At 43.5% G+C, this 22,528-nt stretch overlaps 1 protein-coding gene across 3 annotated transcripts in view; it reads right to left on the bottom strand.

Moving 5' to 3' along the window:
- Window positions 1-22,528, bottom strand: part of LOC137561607 (A-type potassium channel modulatory protein KCNIP1) — a 1,185,649-nt gene that overhangs the window by 83,326 nt on the left and 1,079,795 nt on the right. For all 3 annotated transcript variants that reach the window (XM_068272924.1, XM_068272920.1, XM_068272921.1), the window contains one exon: window positions 16,826-16,888. In XM_068272924.1, the coding sequence (XP_068129025.1) occupies window positions 16,826-16,888 (63 nt within the window). The remainder of the gene's footprint in view (window positions 1-16,825; window positions 16,889-22,528) is intronic.

Raw genomic sequence — 22,528 nt, forward strand, 5'->3', positions numbered from 1 at the left:
AACTACTGGACTTTTACACGAGAATGCTGGATCAGACTTAGATGTCGCTGATTCCAGCAAAGTCAGTAACAAATCAGATTCAGGGGCACTAACAAGACAGGACAAATCTTCTGATGTATGCACTGAACCAGATAGGGACTCCACAACTACCTCTGGACTGGACAGAGACTCATTTAATACACTGGATTGGAGCTCATGAGGCGCTGCAGAACAAGTCAGTATTGCAGCAGCCCCCACTGGACTAGGCAAAACTGAGGAATTCCCTGGACAGGAAGGGGACTCTGGAACCTCTGCCACAGCGGCCAGAGAACCAGAATCTTTCCGGATACAGGGCTGGGTTTCAGGAACACTCATCAGACCGGACTGAAATTCTGAGATTTCTATTATTTTGACCAGAGAATCAGAATTATCCATGTTACAGGGCAAGACTTCTGAAACATTCAGAGGACAGGGCTGGAGTTCCTCGGCTGTTACAACACTGGAGAGGGACTCAACAACATTGGTTAAATCAGACTGTGTACAGGGCAAGGTATCTGACACACTTGCTGACGAGGACAATATTTCAATGGCTTCTGCTTTGCTGGGCAGAAATTCATCAAGTTTTATTAGAGCAGACTGTAATTCCAAAACAGCTGCTAGACAAGTGAATATTACTGCAACACCAACTGAGGTAAGCAGTGCTTCAGCCTCCTCTGCTAGAGGGTTTAAAGTATCCAAAGTACTGGGTGAAGCATAAGACTCTGCGACCACAGCTTCACTGGACAGGATCACTGAACAGTCCATATTGCAGGGCAAAACCATGGAAGCACCTGCTGGACAGCATAATGATTCTGTGACCTGAGTTTCATTGGAGAGATCTACTGCACAATTCATGGTACAGGGCAAATTTATTGGAAAATTTTCTGAACAAGGTAATAATTCTGCGATTTCAGGTTCACATAGCAGAGGCTCTGAGCTATTCACGAAACTAGAGCGAGGTGTAGAAACAGGAAAATCAAGACACAATGTTTGCGCATCTGAATCACCATTCATTTGTAAAATTGGAAAATTCAGATGCTGGGGTTCTGAGGTTACTAGACAGGATTGCTGGGACTCGGAAACTGATGTAGTGCATCTATTGGCATCTGCTGGATCAGACAGGAGTTGAACTTTATTAACACAGGTAATTTCTGCAGAAGTGTTTGCAGAGACAGGCAAGATTTTTCTGGTGTCTGTTTCACTAAACAAAGAGTCATGAGTACTGGCTAGGCTGGACTCGGACGTCAGCAGGACCTCTGGATTCTCTGCTGAGAAATTTGCGCAGGGCAAGGTTAAGAATGTATCAGTGGCTTCTGTTTTACTGGGAAGTAACACTGAGTTATCCATGGTACAGGGTGGAATTGCAGGAACTTCAATTTCACACAAAAAGAGCTCCGAATCACCTGCTGAATCAGCCAAAGGTGCTGAAGCAGGCGGGTCAGAACGCCAAATTTGCGAATTCGGAGTCACATAAAAATCATCCAAAATCAGTTCCCACACATCAATCAAAGGAGCCACACAGTCATACCTACACACACCAGCCTCTATTAGGTTATAGGCTGACTTAATGCATGCATTCAATACTAATTCACTTTTTGCACTGTAAACTTGACAAAATGAACTTGAATCATTCTTCCATTCATTGACCAGAGCTTCCATCTCTCCTTTCTCAAATGGAGGATTCCAAGCATACTTAACAGGCAGATCATGGTTTGCAGATATGATTGTAGCAGGGACATATATTGGGTTAATTAGCAGGTGATTGGCAGATTCCTTATTCCTAAGAATCTCCAATACCTGTAGCAAGTGCTGAACTGTAGTGTATGCAAACTTTCCTTGCTTCACAAATAAGTTTGTTCAATACTCTGTAATATCTCCTCATAATCATACTCAGATAATTCTTTTAAACAAAAATCTTTATTTTCCCTAGCCAGGGAGGAAAGTTCATTAGTAGTTTCATAAGTCCATTTAACTCCCCTGAAAGCCAATTGCATTTCATTATCTGTTAATGGCAGAATCTCATTATAGGTCTCAGTCGCTAAGGATAACGACTCTGCAGATCGGACACGTTTCTTAGAACGTTTGCGTTTTGCCTTTGACCTTGCGGTTTTTGATGATTTATTCAAAGCTGCAGGAAAATTATCAGTAACACTTTCTGCTTGCTGCTCATTCTTGCAAGCAATTGAAGGAGCAGCTGATTGGCCTGCTGCCAGGAGTTCATTAAGAGGAAAAGGCAATGGATCTATGCGCAACCAATTGTGAATTACAAAAGCTATAAATTGCAAAGGACTTTGTCTAAACTGAGTGTGATCTAAGACATCGATTGCCCAATCAAAAAGTTTGCCCTTAAAAAGAGCACAAACGATCTAATCAGACCAGGTAGAAATTGCAGAAGCCCGAAAGTCGGGATTGGCCAGAACTTTAACCAATTCTGATATAAATTTGTCTGTAACTTCAGGACCAAGCTTTTCAAATTTTTTAAAGGAGCAGGACCCCTGACAAACAGTGTCATCATTTCTGGAAATTCCCCCCACAATAGGGATTGGTAATGGGGTTTTCATAATGTAAGGCTTGGTGGTGTATTCTCCACAGTCAGCATGCAACGCATGAGCTGGCATGGAGGAGGTACACACACTAGCACCAGGAAACAGGTTATCCCTAGTATAGTGGAGGGGAGGACTGACTCCAATAGGAGATTGTGGCGCACAGAGCCGGTGCAGATCTGACAGCCACAAACAATGCTTTCGTTATAACGTCTCAGCGCAAAGTAGCGCTGAGCGCACAAACCAGAACTGAGGAGATCAGGACAGGTAGACAGAATGAACGCTTGCTAGCTAGCGGCTACTTAGCGACAGCAAGCGTCCAAAACCAGACAGACTGGAATGAGGCAGCCAATGCGATGCGGCGATGGCGTGCCTCACAAAGACAGGACAGGATAGTCAGAAAATAGCAGGATTAAGATAGATGAACGTAACACAGATAAATATACCATAAGTATGTTTTCCTAGCGTATTACAATTACAGCTATCAATGAAACTATTTGTAACGTCTGACTAACATATGTATATATCGGCAATGAACCGATATATGACATAAGCAGGAACGCTGACTACGAATGGAGTAACACAGGGAACAGGACTCAGAAGGATTCGCTATCTCTTCGCAGAGATGAACGCAATCCACAAACGGTAACAGAACAGGATTCAGAAGGATTCGTTATCTCTTCGCAGAGATGAACGCAATCCACAAACAGTAACAGAACAGGATTCAGAAGGATTCGTTATCTCTTCGCAGAGATGAACGCAATCCACAAACAGAACCAGGAGCAGGGTAACTACCTCAGCACGGGTGGTCACGGTACGCGCAACCTACCAAAACGTGCTGGAAAGCTGACTAACTGCACACAGGATATAAACAGTTCGTGTACGTATACATCAGCGACACTGATGTATCAACGTAACACAAATACAAGGAAAATAATAAACGTGCTGGTATGCATATATATTGGCAATGAACCAATATATGATGCAAAGACCAGCAAAGTATCTTTATAACAAGAAACACGATCGGGGGCTAAAGCGACAGCAAGGCAGGCTTAAGCTGAAGCTATGAAAACCCAAGGAAACCCTGCAGGAAGCAGATCTTTATACTGAGGTCATCCAATGGGAGCAGACATGCAGATTCCCACACAGGTGAATGATAATCAGTCACAAGCTGACAGCAGGGAAAGACAGACAAAGCTATGCAGCTTGCATGGAAATAGATCAGAACTGCCTGAGCTGCAGCACTACTACTTCCAGCAATAGCTGCTGCAGCAGCGATCATTACATGATCTTAATGTTTTATTTCTTAGCTGTGCTACACATACAAATCATAATATCATCATTTTTTTTTCGCTTCAGTGTCTCTTTAAGGGCTCTGCCTCTGACACAGGAGACCAGGGTTCAAATCTTGGCTCTGCCTGTTCAGTAAGCCAGCACCTATTCAGTAGGAGACCTTAGGCAAGTCTCCCTAACGCTGCTACTGCCTATAGTGCATGTCCTAGTGGCTGCAGCTCTGGCGCTTTGAGTCCGTTTGGAGAAAAGCACAATATAAATATTATTTGTCTTGTCTATTAAAGTATTTTGAAGTATTTTAAAGAGAATCTGTATTGTTAATATCGCACAAAAGTAAACATACCAGTGCGTTAGGGGACATCTCCTATTACCCTCTGTCACAATTTCGCCGCTCCTCGACGCATTAAAAGTGGTTAAAAACAGTTTTAAAAAGTTTGTTTATAAACAAACAAAATGGCCACCAAAACAGGAAGTAGGTTGATGTACAGTATGTCCACACATAGAAAAATACATCCATACACAAGCAGGCTGTATACACCCTTCCTTTTGAATCTCAAGAGATCATTTGTGTGTTTCTTTCCCCCTGCAGCTATCTTCCACTGAAGTGTCAGGCTGTTTCTTCCTGCAGAGTGCAGACAGCTCTGCCTGTTTGTAATTCCTCAGTATGTGAAAGCCCAGCCAGCTCAGAGGAGGATTTATCCAGCTTGTAAAAGATAAGAGAGAAGAGAGAAGCTGCCCTAATCTAAATAATACACAGGCAGTGTGCAGAGAGGGGCCTGGAGGGGGGAGATGCATCACAGAACCACAACACTGAAGAACTTGGCAGCCTTCCAGACACAGGCTGACAAGTCTGACAAGAGAGAGATAAGTTGATTTATTACAGAGATGGTGATAGTAGAACGTGCTGCAGTAAGCCAGAACACATTAGAATAGCTTTTGGAACTTGTAGGATGATAAAAAACAGGATGCAATTTTTGTTACGGAGTCTCTTTAAGGATTAAATATATTAAGGATTAAATATATTATTGTTTATATGTGTGTAAGGGTGTTTGTGCAGTGGGGAAGGTAAGGGTTAGGCATGACCAGGGGGATGGTTAGGGTTAGGCACCACCAGGGGAGATTTAGGGTTAGGCACCACCAGGGAGGTCTTAGGATTAGGCACCACCAGGGGGTTGGTTAGGGTTAGGCACCACCAGGGGGGTGGTTAGGGTTAGGCACCACCAGGGGGGTGGTTAGGGTTAGGCACCACCAGGGGGGTGGTTAGGGTTAGGCACCACCAGGGGTCTAGGGGTTAGGGATAGGTACAGGGAGGATTCTGTGTGAGAGTAGGGATAGGTATAGTTACAGTACAATATTTGTAATATACTCAATTTATTAAATTATGTATATTTACACAAAGGGGGGGTCTAGGGGTTATGGATAGGGATAGGGAGAGCCTACAGTTAGGTATAATTGCAGTAAAATACCTGTAAAATCTACCATTGTATTACCATGCTTAATACAAGCGTAAATATCGTTTTTTGTTATACACGCTTTTTGACATTTTATTTCCAAATTCGTTTGTTGTTATAGACGGTATTTTGCAGTTTCATTTCTGTTTATTGAACCGATTTAGCGCTATATTTTCCTTTATAAGCTATAAACAAAAAATATTATTTTACATTACAACTTATAATTTCGGCTATAACCCGCGCCCTTTTTTCCAGGTGCCCTTTTTTTATACACACACTGAGTAGAGATGGCCCGAACCGTTCGCCCGCGGTCCCAGGCGAACTTTGGGTGGTTGCGAACTATTGCGGAAGTTCGGTTCGCCCCCATAATGCTCCATTAAGGTCAACTTTGACCCTCTACATCACAGTCAGAGGGCACATCGTCGCCAATCACACTACACTCACTCCTGGAGCCCCCCCATAAAAAGCAAGGTTCTCCAGCCGTTTTACTCACTCGTCTGCCTACAGTAATTAGTTAAGGGACAGCTGCTTACAGACTCTGCTAGGGAGAGCTTAGTTGGGCTACTGTAGGCTTGTTAGCTTGCTCCTGGCTGATTGTTATTCCTTATATAGCACCCCACAACAGTTCCTCCCTCTCTTGCTCTCTCCTCCAGAGGAGGAGGGTCTTGTCTTCCAGGGAATTGTAGGATTTCTAAAGCCAGCTCACATGCATTGGCCGGGAATTGATCCCAGGTCTAGTGCTTGGTAAGCAGCTCTCCTCACCACTATACCACCACCAACCCTACATGCTGGAGCCAGCCTAGCATGTACCATTATGATATATCCAAGAGAAAAATGAGCTTGCTTAGGGATTTGTAGGATGTCAAAAGCCAACTCACGGGGCGTGTCCGCCGAAAGCTGGTGAATGGCCGCATGATCCCGGAGCTCCGTCCCCCGATACCCAGTAAAGCAGCTCACAGCTATGCCTAACAACCCAACACCCTGCGAAAGGGCAGAGGAGACCGACATGGAGACGGAGGTGATGCGGAAGAGGAAAAAAACATCCGCAGGCACCATCCAAACTTACAGACTTCTTTGCCAGTAAGCAGAGGCCTCCCAAGCAAGATGGCGCCGGCGCCGCTGCGAGAGACACGCGGCGCTCAGACAAGCCGGGCACTTCTCCCTCCTCCACCGGCCCCGACTCCAGACACAGCTCCAGACCCTCCACCAGAGAATCATCGCCGGAGCCAACTTCTCCCAGCTCCAGAAGCCCGGCCAAGAGCAAGCAGAAGCTCTCACACGAGCCCAGCATGGAGTCACAGGTGGGTCTTAATAAGGCCGCAGACGCAGCCATCTCTAACAGTATTGAAGCCTTCCCAGCCTCAGACGCAGTCATAACCCAGGCCAATTTAAAAGAAATGCTGGTAGCATTAAAGCAATCCCTCATGGCAGATCTGATGCCGGTCACTGCCCAGCTACAGGCATCCCTTGATGACATAGGTGAACGAGTGTCACATAATGAGGAAAGGCTAGAGGAGCTTACTACTGAGCACAACAAAATAGTAGACTCACTAACTGACAAGGACTCGGAACTTGCATGGGCCAAATCAAAACTAGCAGATGCAGAAGACAGACACAGGAGGTGTAACCTAAAATTCAGAGGAATTGATGAGAAAGTGACCCAGAATGAGCTCAAGGACTTCCTGATTGATATAGTGAAAGTAGCACTCTCAGGCCTAGCTGACTTTGAGCTAATGATAGACAGAGCTCACAGGCTCCCTAAGCCAAGCTTCATCGCAGAACATCAGCCAAGGGACGTAACAGCCAAATTCCTGTGCTACACAACCAAAGAAAGCTTATTATCTTTTACAAGGAAATCAGGAGCCCTCCCGGCCCCATATCAGAAGATACAAATATATCCAGACCTCTCCCAAGCTACCCTTACAGCAAGGAAATCCCTGCAGCCAGTGACCAAAACCCTGAGAGATAACTCTATTCCCTACAAATGGGGCTTCCCTGTAAAGCTGCTAGTCTTGAAAGAAGGATCTACAATAGCAATCAAATCGCTGGAAGAAGGCATAAAAGTCCTAAACAGCTGGAAATTAAAACCAACCCCGTCTTCAAACCTACAAAACCACAAATCCTCTGTACCCAAACTCCAACAAGAATGGCATAAGGTCAAATAAATCGGGGAACCAGACTTTCCTTTACCTGGCACCCGCCGGATATGTATCTGAGTAGACCACTCTTGAACCCCCAAATCGATGTGGTTTTCTTTTTCTTTAAAAAGTTCCCACATCCCCACCTGACCCCAAGCTACTATCGTTTCATTTTTTTGCTCAAATGTTTAAACTTTCATCTCCCCAATACGTCTACCCGGCAACCAATGCTCCACATTACACAGATGAGCACTGGCAACCTCAGGATCTCAACTCTCCCAGCGGCAACAATACAGACCCCTATCTAACTCCTTGGGATGAAAATTAATCTTTTATCCATCAATGCCCATGGCCTAAATACACCCCAGAAGAGTTTCAATATGTGGGAGGAGGCAGTAAGAAACGACGTTGACATCTTAATGGTACAGGAGACCCACTTCGCTGAAGGCAAAATGCCCAAACTTTACCATAAATCCTACCCAAGCCCTCTTCTGAGCAATTTTTGTAAGAAGAAGAGAGGAGTGATGATAGCACTACATTCACGTCTAAACGCTTCCATAGACTCCATCACTCGGGATCCGCAAGGGCGCTTCTTAATCCTGGTCTGTTCAATAAGAGACACCCAATTCACCCTAGCATGCATTTATGCCCCTAACACAGCTCAATCAGCCTTCCTTAAAAGAACTCTAAAAAAAATCCAAGAAATACAAAAGGGACACTTAATTCTGGGAGGAGACTTTAATGCCCCCATATCCCCCACCCTGGATTCTACATATAAAGGTACCCGCAAAGTCTACTCACTACAAGCGTGGCTACACCTGGAAGGACTATATGATCCATGGCGAGCCTTACACAGCAACGAAAGAGACTATACCTTTCATTCACAGGTGCATAACTCGCATAGTAGAATTGACTTTTTCCTGGTCCCAAATAGAACTCTGCAGTTAGTCTCAGATGCTAAAATTGGTCCTAGGTTTTGGTCTGACCATTCTCCTGTCCTGATCACCTTACAGATCCCCTTGGTCTCACTCGCTGCCAGATCATTGAGACTAAATAACAATGTTATTTCTTCACCTAATGATGTCCAATGGTTGAAGGACCAACTGAGGGAATTCTTTCATTTCAACCAATCCCCATAAATTAGTGCTGCCACTTTATGGAACACCCACAAGGCGTTCACAAGAGGGTTGTTCATCAAACTTGGAGCCAGAATTAAAAAGCAAAAACAATCTACTGATACAAATAAAAACCTTAGAACAAAAGATAATTAAATCCCCTTCCCAAATATCCGACTTAGAACTATTTCACCTCAGGCAAGACCTCCGCTCACTCCTTCTCCAAAAATACGATTGGATGTTACAACACTCAAAAGCAACTATCTTTTCCCAAAGCAATAAAGCAGGCAGACTACTGGCTATGAAACTAAGGAAAAAGAGAGCTAAAACCACTGTACAAACAATTGTCCATCCATTCACTAACAAACATCACACTAACCCGCAAGATATTGCAGACGCATTTAGCGACTATTATAAATCTCTCTACAACCTCTCGGAAGATATAAACACCTTCAGCCCACCGCCCAATCCATAGATGATTTTCTTGCCCCATTAGGCCTCCCTAAAATAAGCAAAGATCAATATGATCTTCTAAACTCTGACATATCAACTGATGAAATCTTATCAGTAATTAAACACCTTAAGCCACATAAAGCTCCCGGACCCGACGGGTACACTAACGAATTTTATAAAACTTTTTGCTTGATACTGGCTCCAAGATTGACAAACCTTTACAACAACATCATGGCATCTGGCAGAACCCCAGACAATTTCTTAAATGCTAATATCTCAGTCATCCATAAGCCAGGGAAAGATCCTACTGCCACCGCAAATTACAGACCTATTTCCCTCCTTAACGGGGACACAAAAATATATGCGAAAGTATTAGCAAACAGGTTAATAAACATGTTACCCTCAATCATTGGCCCTGATCAAGTAGGCTTCACCAAAGGCCGCCAAGCCTCAGATGGAACCAGGAGAATGATCAATCTTATGAAATATGCTGAGCTTACGAAAATGCCTTCTCTGTATCTAACTTTAGACGCAGAGAAGGCGTTTGATAGGGTACACTGGGGATTTCTCAAACAAGTCCTGGCTAAGATTGGCATAACCGGTCCCTTCGCCCAGGCCATAATGGCCTTATACACAAACCCCACAGCCTCAGTAACACACGCAGGATTCTCCTCCAAATCCTTTCAAATAATGAATGGTACCCGCCAGGGATGTCCTCTATCTCCTCTCATCTTTGTCCTAATCATGGAGACCCTGGCAGAGACCATTCGTTCAAACCCCTCAATTTCGGGCCTTCAAATTGGCGACTACCATCACAAACTAGCACTATTCGCTGACGACGTGGTATTAATGATAACTAATCCCATGACATCATTAACTCATACACAAACGTCTCTCTCCAACTTCTACAAAGCTTCTTACTACAGAGTGAACGAAAGCAAGTCCCTCATAATGAGTAAAAATGTAGACACTAACTTGGTCAGACAGATTACTCACAACTTCCCATTCCCGTGGACACAAACTTCCCTAACCTACTTAGGAATCCAATTACCTAAACATACCTCTGATCTCTACAATTACAACTACTTACCACTCATCAGAATGACAGCTTTAGGTACAACTGACATTCAAAAGGTAGAACTCTCCCCCTCAGGTAGGTCTGCTGCCTTTAAAATGCAGATATTACCAAAAATTCGGTATATATTCTGAACAGTCCAGATCCCAGTTCCTAAAAAGTTCTTTACAGAACTCAATAAGATAACATCTAAATTCTTTTGGAAAGGGAAAGCTCATAGAGTAGCACACAGAACCATCACAATCCTAAAATCTAAAGGCGGCTTTGGATTCCCATGTATAAATACCTACTACCATGCTTGTATTCTTGATCTTGCAAAATCTTGGTGGACCCCAACAGATAAGAAACTCTGGTTAGATATAGAACGAGAGATCATAGGTGCAGACCTTAAAACACTATTGTCTGCAAGTATACTACAAAAACTCGATATATCACCTAAGCTACCAGCAATAGAAGCCACTCTAAAATCCTGGCAATTAATCTTTAGAAACAATACCTTCCCAATGGAGGGAATAACCCTGAAAATCCCAATCCAGGCTCTAAAAAAACTATCGCCAGATCTCTCACTATCTCCCTGGACCCAAAAAGGAATAAAATTCATCAATGACCTTTACTCCCACACCTCAATTAAACCATTCGCCACTTTAAAATCTCAATACCATCTTACTTCTCGAGACCTATATACATATCTCAGAGTCGTCCACATCCTCAAACAAATAAAACCGAAAATACCAATTCTTACCCCCTCCCTATATGCCCAACTAAACTCTACATTTAATATGAAAAAAGGCATATCTGTGTGGTATGACTTCCTCTCCACAAATAAAACCTCTAATCCCGACCACTATATACACAAATGGTCCAACGACCTAGGGACGGAAATCACCCTCCCCCAACTTCTACTAGCCTCAAACTCTATAAATAAATTATCAGCCTGCTCAACACACTGGGAAACCCACCAGAAACTCCTGTTGAGATGGTACCTAACCCCCCCAAAACTATCCTTTTTCTCTCCACAAAACAGTGCCACATGCTGGCACTGCAAAGTAGCCAAAGGTACATTATTACACATATTTTGGGAATGCAAACCGGCCCATGATCTTTGAAACACCCTTTTAGTATGCATCTCATCAATTATGCAGACTAACTATAACATTACCCCTGAATTGGCCTTACTACACATAGGCATAAACTCATTCCCTCCATCACATAGGAAATTAATCACACACCTCATCTGCGCCTTGAGACAATCCATACTCCAAAACTGGAATCATACTTCACTCCCCCCTTTCCACAGATACTAACTACTGCGTGTAATATTTTGAAGTTGGAAAAACACATGCAAAACTCAGAAAGCAGCGGCCACTAACTCCAACTACTGGCATCCCTTGCACAAATTCAGCATGGGCTCATCCTAACCACTTAATAGCACCTAGGAAAGATCATCTCAACTACAATTCCTTTACGCATAGAACTTCCACATGGTAATAATAACCCCACCTACTTAATACAACTTGCCGCTATCCCGCCCACCTTGAATTCCTACATAGAGGCTCAGCAAACTTCTTGGTTTTTAAGGTTGCCTAGAGTGCCATCTTAGTTCCCCTTCCCCAACTAGGGTAGGTTTATTGCTATTAGTTCATAAGTGTACTATTCACTCATAATTGTATTACTCTATTAGTTCCTGTTATGTTATTTGTTTCCTTTATTTTCTTTCTTTCTTTCTTTCTTACTTTTTATGGCAAATGCTCATACTTGCATTACTAGCAGCCACTGCGAAACATATGGATCATATAGTGTTATAGGTTTCCCAACAGACGTCACTGAGATTAACTAGGCTTCATAGATAATCTCAACAGAACTTTGGTTGTTTTGACCATCAGGTGACCCAGATCAAGCAGACACACTCCCCAGAAAGCCCCAAGAGTATGAAAAGATCATCAGGAATAGATTCCTGTAACCTTGTAAGTTTATCTAAACTTTCGTCAAACACCCAAGGACTACCGGAACATCTCAGATTATACCATACACGACAATCTGCAGGTAGTTGGACAAGGCCCCTGCAGAATTGTCTTAATCCTACGAGATCAACATTATAATCCCCTAGTCCCCCCTTCAAAAACTTCCGTCAACTCTAGCCTCGCTGGAGGCCTAGACAACCCTCCCATCTAGGATATTACCAGCATAAATCATGTTGTCGGAAGGTACACCACAACAATTGTACGATATTTTTCACCCGTAATTACTCTGGTACTTTGTCCAAGAATCTTTCCCATTCCTAAACAACTACAAGAGGGAGTGTGCCTGCAAACATACACGCCTACATTCACCTTCGCCTAGAATGGTAGAATAACTGGTAAATAAAACCTCTTATGGGCATCTGTAATAACAAGGCCCCACATACGGGCAAGACATTACTGTACAGTACTGTTCAGCCGTTAATTACCGCCTCAAGCTGATAAAATGTTGGATAATGATGTAAAATGTTGTAAATTGCTGTAAAACCTCTGCACAATCGCTTCAATAAAAACTCTATTGTTTAAAAAAAAAAAGCCAACTCACATACATTGGCCAGGAATCGAACACAGGCTTACCACTTGGTAGGCTGCTATCCCTAACCATTATACCACCAACACAACACACTACAATGCTACATGCTGAAGCCAGCCTAGCATGTACCTTTGTGATATATCCAAAAGAAAAATGAGCTTGCTTAGGTATTTGTAGGATGTCAAAACCCAACACACATACATTGGCCAGGAATTGAACCCAGATCAACTGCTTGGAGGGCAGCTACGCTCACCACTATTCCACCAACACTACAGGCTGAAGTCAGCCTAGCTGGCCTGGGAAGGATGAAAATCTAGGTGGCCATGCAACCATTCCTGCTAACCTAAAGCTTACTTGTGTCTTTTACAATACATTGGCTTAAGACTTTACCAAATCCAATGCTCCAATATGGGGAAGCTTCTCTGTTTGCTGTTTTTTTTTGTTTTGTTGTGTGGTGTCACAGTTCACTCATCTCTTCAACTACAAGAAAGGCCCAGGAGTAGTCTTAGCTACCGTAATATCTAGGTTAAGGCAGGGCCCTTATTACACTTTCTCTTACAGGGCTATGGAAACCATTTTGCCCATGCGATAAAGCGAGGTGCAAAAATGAAATCATGCCTAGCAGAGGTTGGTTTTGAGCCATTAACCTTTGGGTTATGGGCCCAGCACACTTCTGCTGCGCCACTCTGCAGTCTGCTTACATTTGTGTACAGTCTTCAAGTTTAAGAAGGGTACATTAGTTGAAATAGTTACACTACAATCTATGTTACAGCAAGACCCTAATGACACTTTCTCTTAAGGGGCTATGGCCGCCGATTGGCCCATGTGGTAAAGCAAGGTGTAAAAAAATAAAGTACATCTAGCAGAGGATGGTTTCAATACATCAACCTCTGGGTTATGGGCCCAGCACACTTCTGCTGTGCCCAGCACACTTCTGCTGTGCCACTCTGCAGTCTGCTTACATTTGTATGCAATCTTCAAGTTTAAGAAGGGTACATTAGTTGAAATAGTTACACTACAATCTATGTTACAGCAAAGCCCTAATGACACTTTCTCTTAAGGGGCTATGGCGGCCATAGCCCCTTAAGAGAAAGTGACATTAGGGCCTTGCTGTAACATAGATTGTAGTGTAACTATTTCATTTAATGTATCCTTCTTAAACTTAAAGATTGTATACAAATGTAAGCAGACTGCAGAGTGGCGCAGCAGAAGTGCGCTGGGCCCATAACGCAAAGGTTGATGGATCTAAACCAACCTCTGCTAGGCATGATTTTATTTCTGCACCTCGCTTTATCACATGGGCAAAACGGTTTCCAAAGCCCTGTAAGAGAAAGTGTAATAAGGGCCCTGCCTTAACATAGATATTACGGTAGCTAAGACTACTCCTGGGCCTTTCTTGTAGTTGAAGAGATGAGTGAACCGTGACACCACACTTAAAAAAAAAAAAAACAGCAAACAGAGAAGCTTCCCCATATTGGAGCATTGGATTTGGTAAAGTCTTAATCCAATGTGTTGTAAAAGACACAAGTAAGCTTTAGGTTAGCAGGAATGGTTGCATGGCCACCTAGCTTTTCATCCTTCCCAGGCCAGCTAGGCTCACTACAGCCTGTAGTGTTGGTGGAATAGTGGTGAGCATAGCTGCCCTCCAAGCAGTTGATCTGGGTTCGATTCCTGGCCGATGTATGTGAGTTGCCTTTTGACATCCTACAAATCCCTAAGCAAGCTCATTTTTCTTTTGGATATATCACAATGGTACATGCTAGGCTGGCTTCAGCATGTAGCATTGTAGTGTGTTGTGTTGGTGGTATAATGGTTAGGATAGCAGCCTACCAAGTGGTAGGCCTGGGTTTTATTCCTGGCCAATGTATAATGTGAGTTGGCTTTTGACATCCTACAAATCCCTAAGCAAGCTCATTTGTCTCTTGGATATATCATAATGGTACATGCTAGGCTGGCTCCAGCATGTAGTGGTGGTATAGTGATGAGAAAAACTGGCTACCAAGCACTAGACCTGGGTTCGATTCCCGGCCAATGTATGTGAGCTGGCTTTTGAAATCCTACAATTCCCTGGAAAACAAGACCCTCCTCCGGAGGAGGAGAAGGAAAGAGGGAAGATTACACTTCCTGATGTTGTAAAGCAGTGTAGGCCTGCAATTCAACATACAATGAGATTTCTGACCTTAAAACAGTGGTTTATAACAAATCTAGGTTTTTTATTGAGACTTTTGACGTTTATCCCACTCAACCATGTCTCTGTCCATGATTTAGACTGTTTGAAACATCTTTTCCCTCATTTTTCTGGCCACCATAATTTTTTCTAAATTTCTAAGTTCGCCTCTCCATTGAAGTCTATTGCGGTTCGCGAAAGTTTGCGCGAACCAAACTTTTGCGGTACGTTCGCGAAACGGGTTCGTGAACCTAAAATCAGAGGTTCGGCCCATCTCTAGCACAGAGAGGACAACGCATGTCGGAGCTGTGAATAGGACCTGTAGAGTGGAGGGGAAGCTAGACACGAGTGGGGGCCACCAAAGAATAAGCCAGTATCTGTAACTTTTACCATTTTTTTTTTACATGGAGTATACTTTAAGATAGGCATTATGATCACTAAATCCCTTCCCTCATCTTTAAATCTATACAAAATATTTAATTCCTATAATATTAGACGTCAGTAAAAATAAAAGTTCTGACAGTATTTTTTTTTCTGAGGTCGGCAACACTGCTCATCCCTGTTCCAGAAAAAAACTGTGAGCGTTGCTTCCATAGCATTTGTTATGATGCCTGAGTATTCTACTTGCAATGCAGTATTTTGCTGTAGGTTTTTAGATTTTTTTTTGTAATTAAAGATCTTAATTTAAATACCATTCGCAGTAAACTTCCAAGTGCAAAGGGTTAATGTGAGTATGTGGCACATACTACACTATTTTTGATATTTAACGTAAACCAGAGATCACAAAATGTAAATAATCGATACTTAACCTTCTGCCGCCCGCGTCACGCCAGTAGGCGTGGCCGCGGCGGCAGCCCCAGGACCGCCTATTGCCAATTGGCGTAAAGTCCTGGGGCTCTGTTTTGCATGAGATCGCGCGCATGGTGCGCGCGCATATCATGCTCGGAGGGCGGAGCTCCGCCCCGCCTTCAGTCTCCGAGCGGCTGTTGCCGCTCGGGAGACTGTTAGACGGTGATCACGCCGTCTATTTACTAGGTGCAGCGCTGCGATGAGCAGCAGCGCTGCACTGGGGACAGCCGTGTGACACGGCACGGCTGTCCCCATGGGGGACAAGAGAGCAATCGGCTCTCATAGGCAGAAGCCTATGACAGCCGATGGCCATAATTGGCTGGCTGTGGGGTGGGTGGGAGGGAGGGAGGGAGGGAAGAAATTTAAAGAAACAGGGGTTTTTCAAGAAAAAAAACAAACAATAATATTTATTTAACAAAAAATAAACATGGGGGAGTGATCAGACCCCACCAACAGAGAGCTCTGTTGGTGGGGAGAAAAGGGGGGGGGGGAATCACTTCTGTGCTGAGTTGTGCAGCCCTGCAGCTTGGCCTTAAAGCTGCAGTGGCCAATTTTGCTAAAAATGGCCTGGTCACTAGGGGGGTTTAGCCCTGCAGTCCTCAAGTGGTTAACTGAGGCTTCCTCCTGCGGTCTTCTGTTCAGCTGCGTTCAGCCCTGGTAACAGGCTCAGTCGCGTCAGTTCGGGTCTACTGCACATGCATACTGGACCCGACTGAGCCTGTTACAGGGGCTGATCGCGGCTGAACAGCAGACCACGGGAGGACGGCGAGAGACTCACACATACTTATGGGGCTGGAGGAAGCCACAGGTATGTACTGATTCTTTACATTTTGTGATCTCTGGTACACTTTAAGGAATTGATATTATTTACCTGTACATAGGGGTGATTTACATATTCAGAAGTAATGCATCACGGGAGATCTTTCTTGCTCACATTATTATTATACATATTTAGATAGCGCTAGCATCTTCAGCCACATAAAGCTGATTGATAGCAAATATGGACTGACTGTTTTAAGAAAGCAAAGTTATATTTAGCAACATTTTTTGTAGTAAAAGGGCTTGTTGATCACCTTATACTATCCTAGTTGCTATTATTCACCATGAGCTAATTGCATATTCTGTTGACATCTATAAACAGAGACATGAAACATATATAAAATAGTGTCTTACCTCTTGACATGATTCAATAAATTCATCTAAACTTACAACTCCGTCTTTATTCTTGTCCATTTTCTGGAAGAAAAAGTTAGATACAAAGCAGGTCATAATTTATATTCATTATAACATCGGGATTTAAACAATACAAAAAAAAAAAAAAAAAACTGTATCCTTGTTAGACCAATGTGCTACAGAAGACAAGCAGAATCTTTATAAAAGGACCACTATTGCAAAAAAATATGTTAAAAAAGCAAGGTTTTCCCAGACTAAAATGCACTATAAATTGTTTTTCATATGCTGGGGGGACGTGGTGATCCAGCAGGTGCTGCAGCAGCAGGAATCTGGAGGGTCTCTACCTCCTTGCACTAGAGCAGAAACTATAATATCAACTTCTGTGGGCAAGAAAGAAACACAGAATAACCTCAAAACAAAGAAAAGGACACTGAGAGCCCTATATAGTGTAGTTAGTCTTTGTGAGGAAACGCGGAAAAGCCGCTGTCTCTCAAAGTGAGGTGGCTGTTTCCGCGTCCAGCAGGGCGTCACAACGCGGAAAAACCGCCGCATGCCGCTTAGGTAGAGCGGCGGAATCCGCATTGGGAACGGCGGAATCCGCATTGGGAACGGCGGAATCCGCATTGGAGGCGGCCCCCGCAAGCGGTTCACAAGATACATTGCAAGACAGTACTGGTGTGGCTGGGACTGGTAGTCCACCAAGATTCAGAGTGACACACGCGCGCGCACAGAGGCTGAGTTTAAATAACAGCCAGAAGTGAGTCAGCTGACCAGGCTGGTCAGCTGACATTTTCCACAACTCTCATTGGTCCAGCAATTAGGGAGGTCCTGAAAAGGTCCTTGAGTATATATACTGCTGGCTGTTCACTTGCTCTTTGTCTGGCGTTGCGATCACATATGTGGGAGCACCCAGATCCGTAGTCAGATCCCTCCACCAAGGGTTGACTGTACAATATACTAGGATAACAGAGACGCCAATGTACTATAACAACAGTTTAACCATTTCAGCCCTCAGTTATTTTTTACCTAATGCAATCGAGCAATTTTCACCTCCCATTCATTCGCCAATAACTTTATCACTAATCACAATGAATTATACGTGATCGGTGTACAGAGGCGCCGATAGTATAAAAGTGGCTAAAACTTTAAAAGTGTTTTGGTTGCGGTGGTGGACCAGCTAACCACAAACGGACGACAAGGCTGTCGAGTATCAAAATATACAATTTATTCCAAAGCTCCCAATAAAAATTCGCAACGCGTTTCACGGGCAGCAGCCCGCTTCTTCAGGCAATGAGGGTCAGGAGCAACAACACTGAAAATGACAGAGATACATGGCAGGTGTCAGCACACTGTGTGTGGTACAAATGTATAGTTGGTTACAATCATCAAGTAAAATCTTTTTAGTTTGGAAGGTGTTAGAGCTTCCATGCTTATAATGACAAGTTAAACATCCCCCAAAAACCTTGCATTAAACATTGCTCGAGTTCATATATGTTTGATGATTACATGTATGTATATATGGCTTTGCATAGTCTATATCCGAAGAACCAGTGTGGTAAAATGGTGTGGGGAGCAAGATATAAAAAAACAGGTATATAGGAAATGTATATGGGGGAATAGTGATGATATGTGTGGGTAGAAGGAAATGAAAAACTCACCAGCGTGACGTCTGGAAGACTGCTTGGCACCTCTGTGCTGCTATGGCGTGTGCGCAGGGAATATGAAAGGAAAGTGGGAAGTGCCCATGTACGTGAGGCAGCGTGATTGGACCATCATGTAGTGATTGGCCAATACGGAAGGGCTGGGCGGTGAGCTGTATACGCGGGTGATCGCGCACTGCAGGGTGTAAACATGTCGGCCAGGCGCAGGGGCTTATGGGGCGCGAGTGACGTGGCCTTATCATGGTGCGCATGTGCGCATCTGGTTTAATATGCGGAGAGTGTGGAACGCACCACACTTCCGCAGTTATGGTGGGCAGAATAACAAGAGGGAAAGGAAGAGGGGGTAGGGTGAGGTGCGAGTTGCCCAAAAAGGTGATAGGAAGTCTCCATATATAAATGTGAATATATACAATCCAAAACTTCTTTAGTAAAGACCTCCATTATGTTTATAGTAACATTCTAATCAATGAAGAGCGCTGCTGCCCTCCAGTGGACAGTGTATAGAACAGTCCATAAAAACATATGTAATTGTAAAGAACATAACATTATGTTGGTAACAGATTGTCTCTATCCACAATAAGACATACTTCTAACATTGTATAACCAGTCTGCTGTACAAAAATGACTATTAACAGCACAGTAAGTGTGCAGGCATAACATCATAAAATGGCATTTAGATACCTTCTGCAACATATTCATTATTCCATAAATATCAAAATAGTAGTGTTCTGTTCATAAAAGTCGTAATCACCGACTGAATATGGGTGATCTTAAAGATTTAAAGATTTAAGAAAATAGTAAGAAAATATACTAACACTACCTGATTCCACAACAAGCTAAATGAAATACGATCTCAACATAAAAACGTGCATAATTAAAAAGGGTCATAGACGACTATTTTTATATAAAAGGAGAGGACGATTAAAAGGCGTGAGCCAAAATCAGTGGAGGGATGATATGTTAATAGATTTTCTCCAGCTGCTCGTTCAGGCCGCCTGGAGATAGTGATTTCAGGATTTGGATCCAGTACATCTCACGTGATTTCAGGAGCTCAAACGAGTTGAAACGATTTTGTGGGATTGTGTCAATGAGTGTGATCTGGAATAGTGCTGGGTTACTGTTGTGGTGGGTAGTGAAGTGCCGTGATACACTGTGTAAGGGGTATTTGTTAATGATATTCCTTTTGTGTTGTCCTATTCTAGACCTGGCGGGTTGGGTGGTCCTCCCCACATACTGGAGTTGACATGGGCAAGAGATAATGTAGATTACATATTTTGATTCACAATTCAGATGGTATTTGATCTGATATTCTGTTTTGGTGATCTGAGACTGGAATGTCGTGGTCTGGTGAATGAAACTGCACGCTAGACATTTTTTGTGGTTGCATGGCCCAGATCCTGCGGGAAAACATGTTGGAATCGAGTGGGTGGTCTCCTGGGGTGTGCGTAGTCTACTGGGAGCCAGTAGACCACGTAAGTTCGGGGCGCGTCTGTAGGTAACTGCTGGTTTGGAGGTCAAGATGGGACGGTCCTCCACTCCCCACGAATAACTCCCAGACTTATGACACTCCCCGGTTCATCACAAAATACAGTGCCCAACACTCGTCCGTCCGCAACATACTCAACAAGAGGTGGGAAATCCTACTACAGGATCCACACCTCCGTCCCATCTTGACCTCCAAACCAGCAGTTACCTACAGACGCGCCCCGAACTTACGTGGTCTACTGGCTCCCAGTAGACTACGCACACCCCAGGAGACCACCCACTCGATTCCAACATGTTTTCCCGCAGGATCTGGGCCATGCAACCACAAAAAATGTCTAGCGTGCAGTTTCATTCACCAGACCACGACATTCCAGTCTCAGATCACCAAAACAGAATATCAGATCAAATACCATCTGAATTGTGAATCAAAATATGTAATCTACATTATCTCTTGCCCATGTCAACTCCAGTATGTGGGGAGGACCACCCAACCCGCCAGGTCTAGAATAGGACAACACAAAAGGAATATCATTAACAAATACCCCTTACACAGTGTATCACGGCACTTCACTACCCACCACAACAGTAACCCAGCACTATTCCAGATCACACTCATTGACACAATCCCACAAAATCGTTTCAACTCGTTTGAGCTCCTGAAATCACGTGAGATGTACTGGATCCAAATCCTGAAATCACTATCTCCAGGCGGCCTGAACGAGCAGCTGGAGAAAATCTATTAACATATCATCCCTCCACTGATTTTGGCTCACGCCTTTTAATCGTCCTCTCCTTTTATATAAAAATAGTCGTCTATGACCCTTTTTAATTATGCACGTTTTTATGTTGAGATCGTATTTCATTTAGCTTGTTGTGGAATCAGGTAGTGTTAGTATATTTTCTTACTATTTTCTTAAATCTTTAAATCTTTAAGATCACCCATATTCAGTCGGTGATTACGACTTTTATGAACAGAACACTACTATTTTGATATTTATGGAATAATGAATATGTTGCAGAAGGTATCTAAATGCCATTTTATGATGTTATGCCTGCACACTTACTGTGCTGTTAATAGTCATTTTTGTACAGCAGACTGGTTATACAATGTTAGAAGTATGTCTTATTGTGGATAGAGACAATCTGTTACCAACATAATGTTATGTTCTTTACAATTACATATGTTTTTATGGACTGTTCTATACACTGTCCACTGGAGGGCAGCAGCGCTCTTCATTGATTAGAACGTTACTATAAACATAATGGAGGTCTTTACTAAAGAAGTTTTGGATTGTATATATTCACATTTATATATGGAGACTTCCTATCACCTTTTTGGGCAACTCGCACCTCACCCTACCCCCTCTTCCTTTCCCTCTTGTTATTCTGCCCACCATAACTGCGGAAGTGTGGTGCGTTCCACACTCTCCGCATATTAAACCAGATGCGCACATGCGCACCATGATAAGGCCACGTCACTCGCGCCCCATAAGCCCCTGCGCCTGGCCGACATGTTTACACCCTGCAGTGCGCGATCACCCGCGTATACAGCTCCCCGCCCAGCCCTTCCGTATTGGCCAATCACTACATGATGGTCCAATCACGCTGCCTCACGTACATGGGCACTTCCCACTTTCCTTTCATATTCCCTGCGCACACGCCATAGCAGCACAGAGGTGCCAAGCAGTCTTCCAGACGTCACGCTGGTGAGTTTTTCATTTCCTTCTACCCACACATATCATCACTATTCCCCCATATACATTTCCTATATACCTGTTTTTTTATATCTTGCTCCCCACACCATTTTACCACACTGGTTCTTCGGATATAGACTATGCAAAGCCATATATACATACATGTAATCATCAAACATATATGAACTCGAGCAATGTTTAATGCAAGGTTTTTGGGGGATGTTTAACTTGTCATTATAAGCATGGAAGCTCTAACACCTTCCAAACTAAAAAGATTTTACTTGATGATTGTAACCAACTATACATTTGTACCACACACAGTGTGCTGACACCTGCCATGTATCTCTGTCATTTTCAGTGTTGTTGCTCCTGACCCTCATTGCCTGAAGAAGCGGGCTGCTGCCCGTGAAACGCGTTGCGAATTTTTATTGGGAGCTTTGGAATAAATTGTATATTTTGATACTCGACAGCCTTGTCGTCCGTTTGTGGTTAGCTGGTCCACCACCGCAACCAAAACACTTTTAAAGTTTTAGCCACTTTTATACTATCGGCGCCTCTGTACACCGATCACGTATCCAGAAGTCCACCCTTGGTGGAAGGGTGTTTTACCCTACTATTTCCTCTATCCTACGGAGAGCGACGTTTTATTCCTGAGTGGGGACAGGCTTGTTCTCCCCACCTGCCTTGACAGTGGTTGCTTCCGAGGCAACCCTGGTTTGTGAGTATAATACTTTTATTCGTTATACTTCCCATATCCTGCCAGTACATACTACACTATATTGGGCTCTCGGTCTTTTATCGAATCACAATGAATTGATCTAGATCTTGTTTTTTCTGCCGCTAATTCTTAGCAAAATGTACCA

This window comes from Hyperolius riggenbachi, chromosome 3, assembly GCF_040937935.1.
Source record: "Hyperolius riggenbachi isolate aHypRig1 chromosome 3, aHypRig1.pri, whole genome shotgun sequence".
NCBI lineage: Eukaryota > Metazoa > Chordata > Amphibia > Anura > Hyperoliidae > Hyperolius > Hyperolius riggenbachi.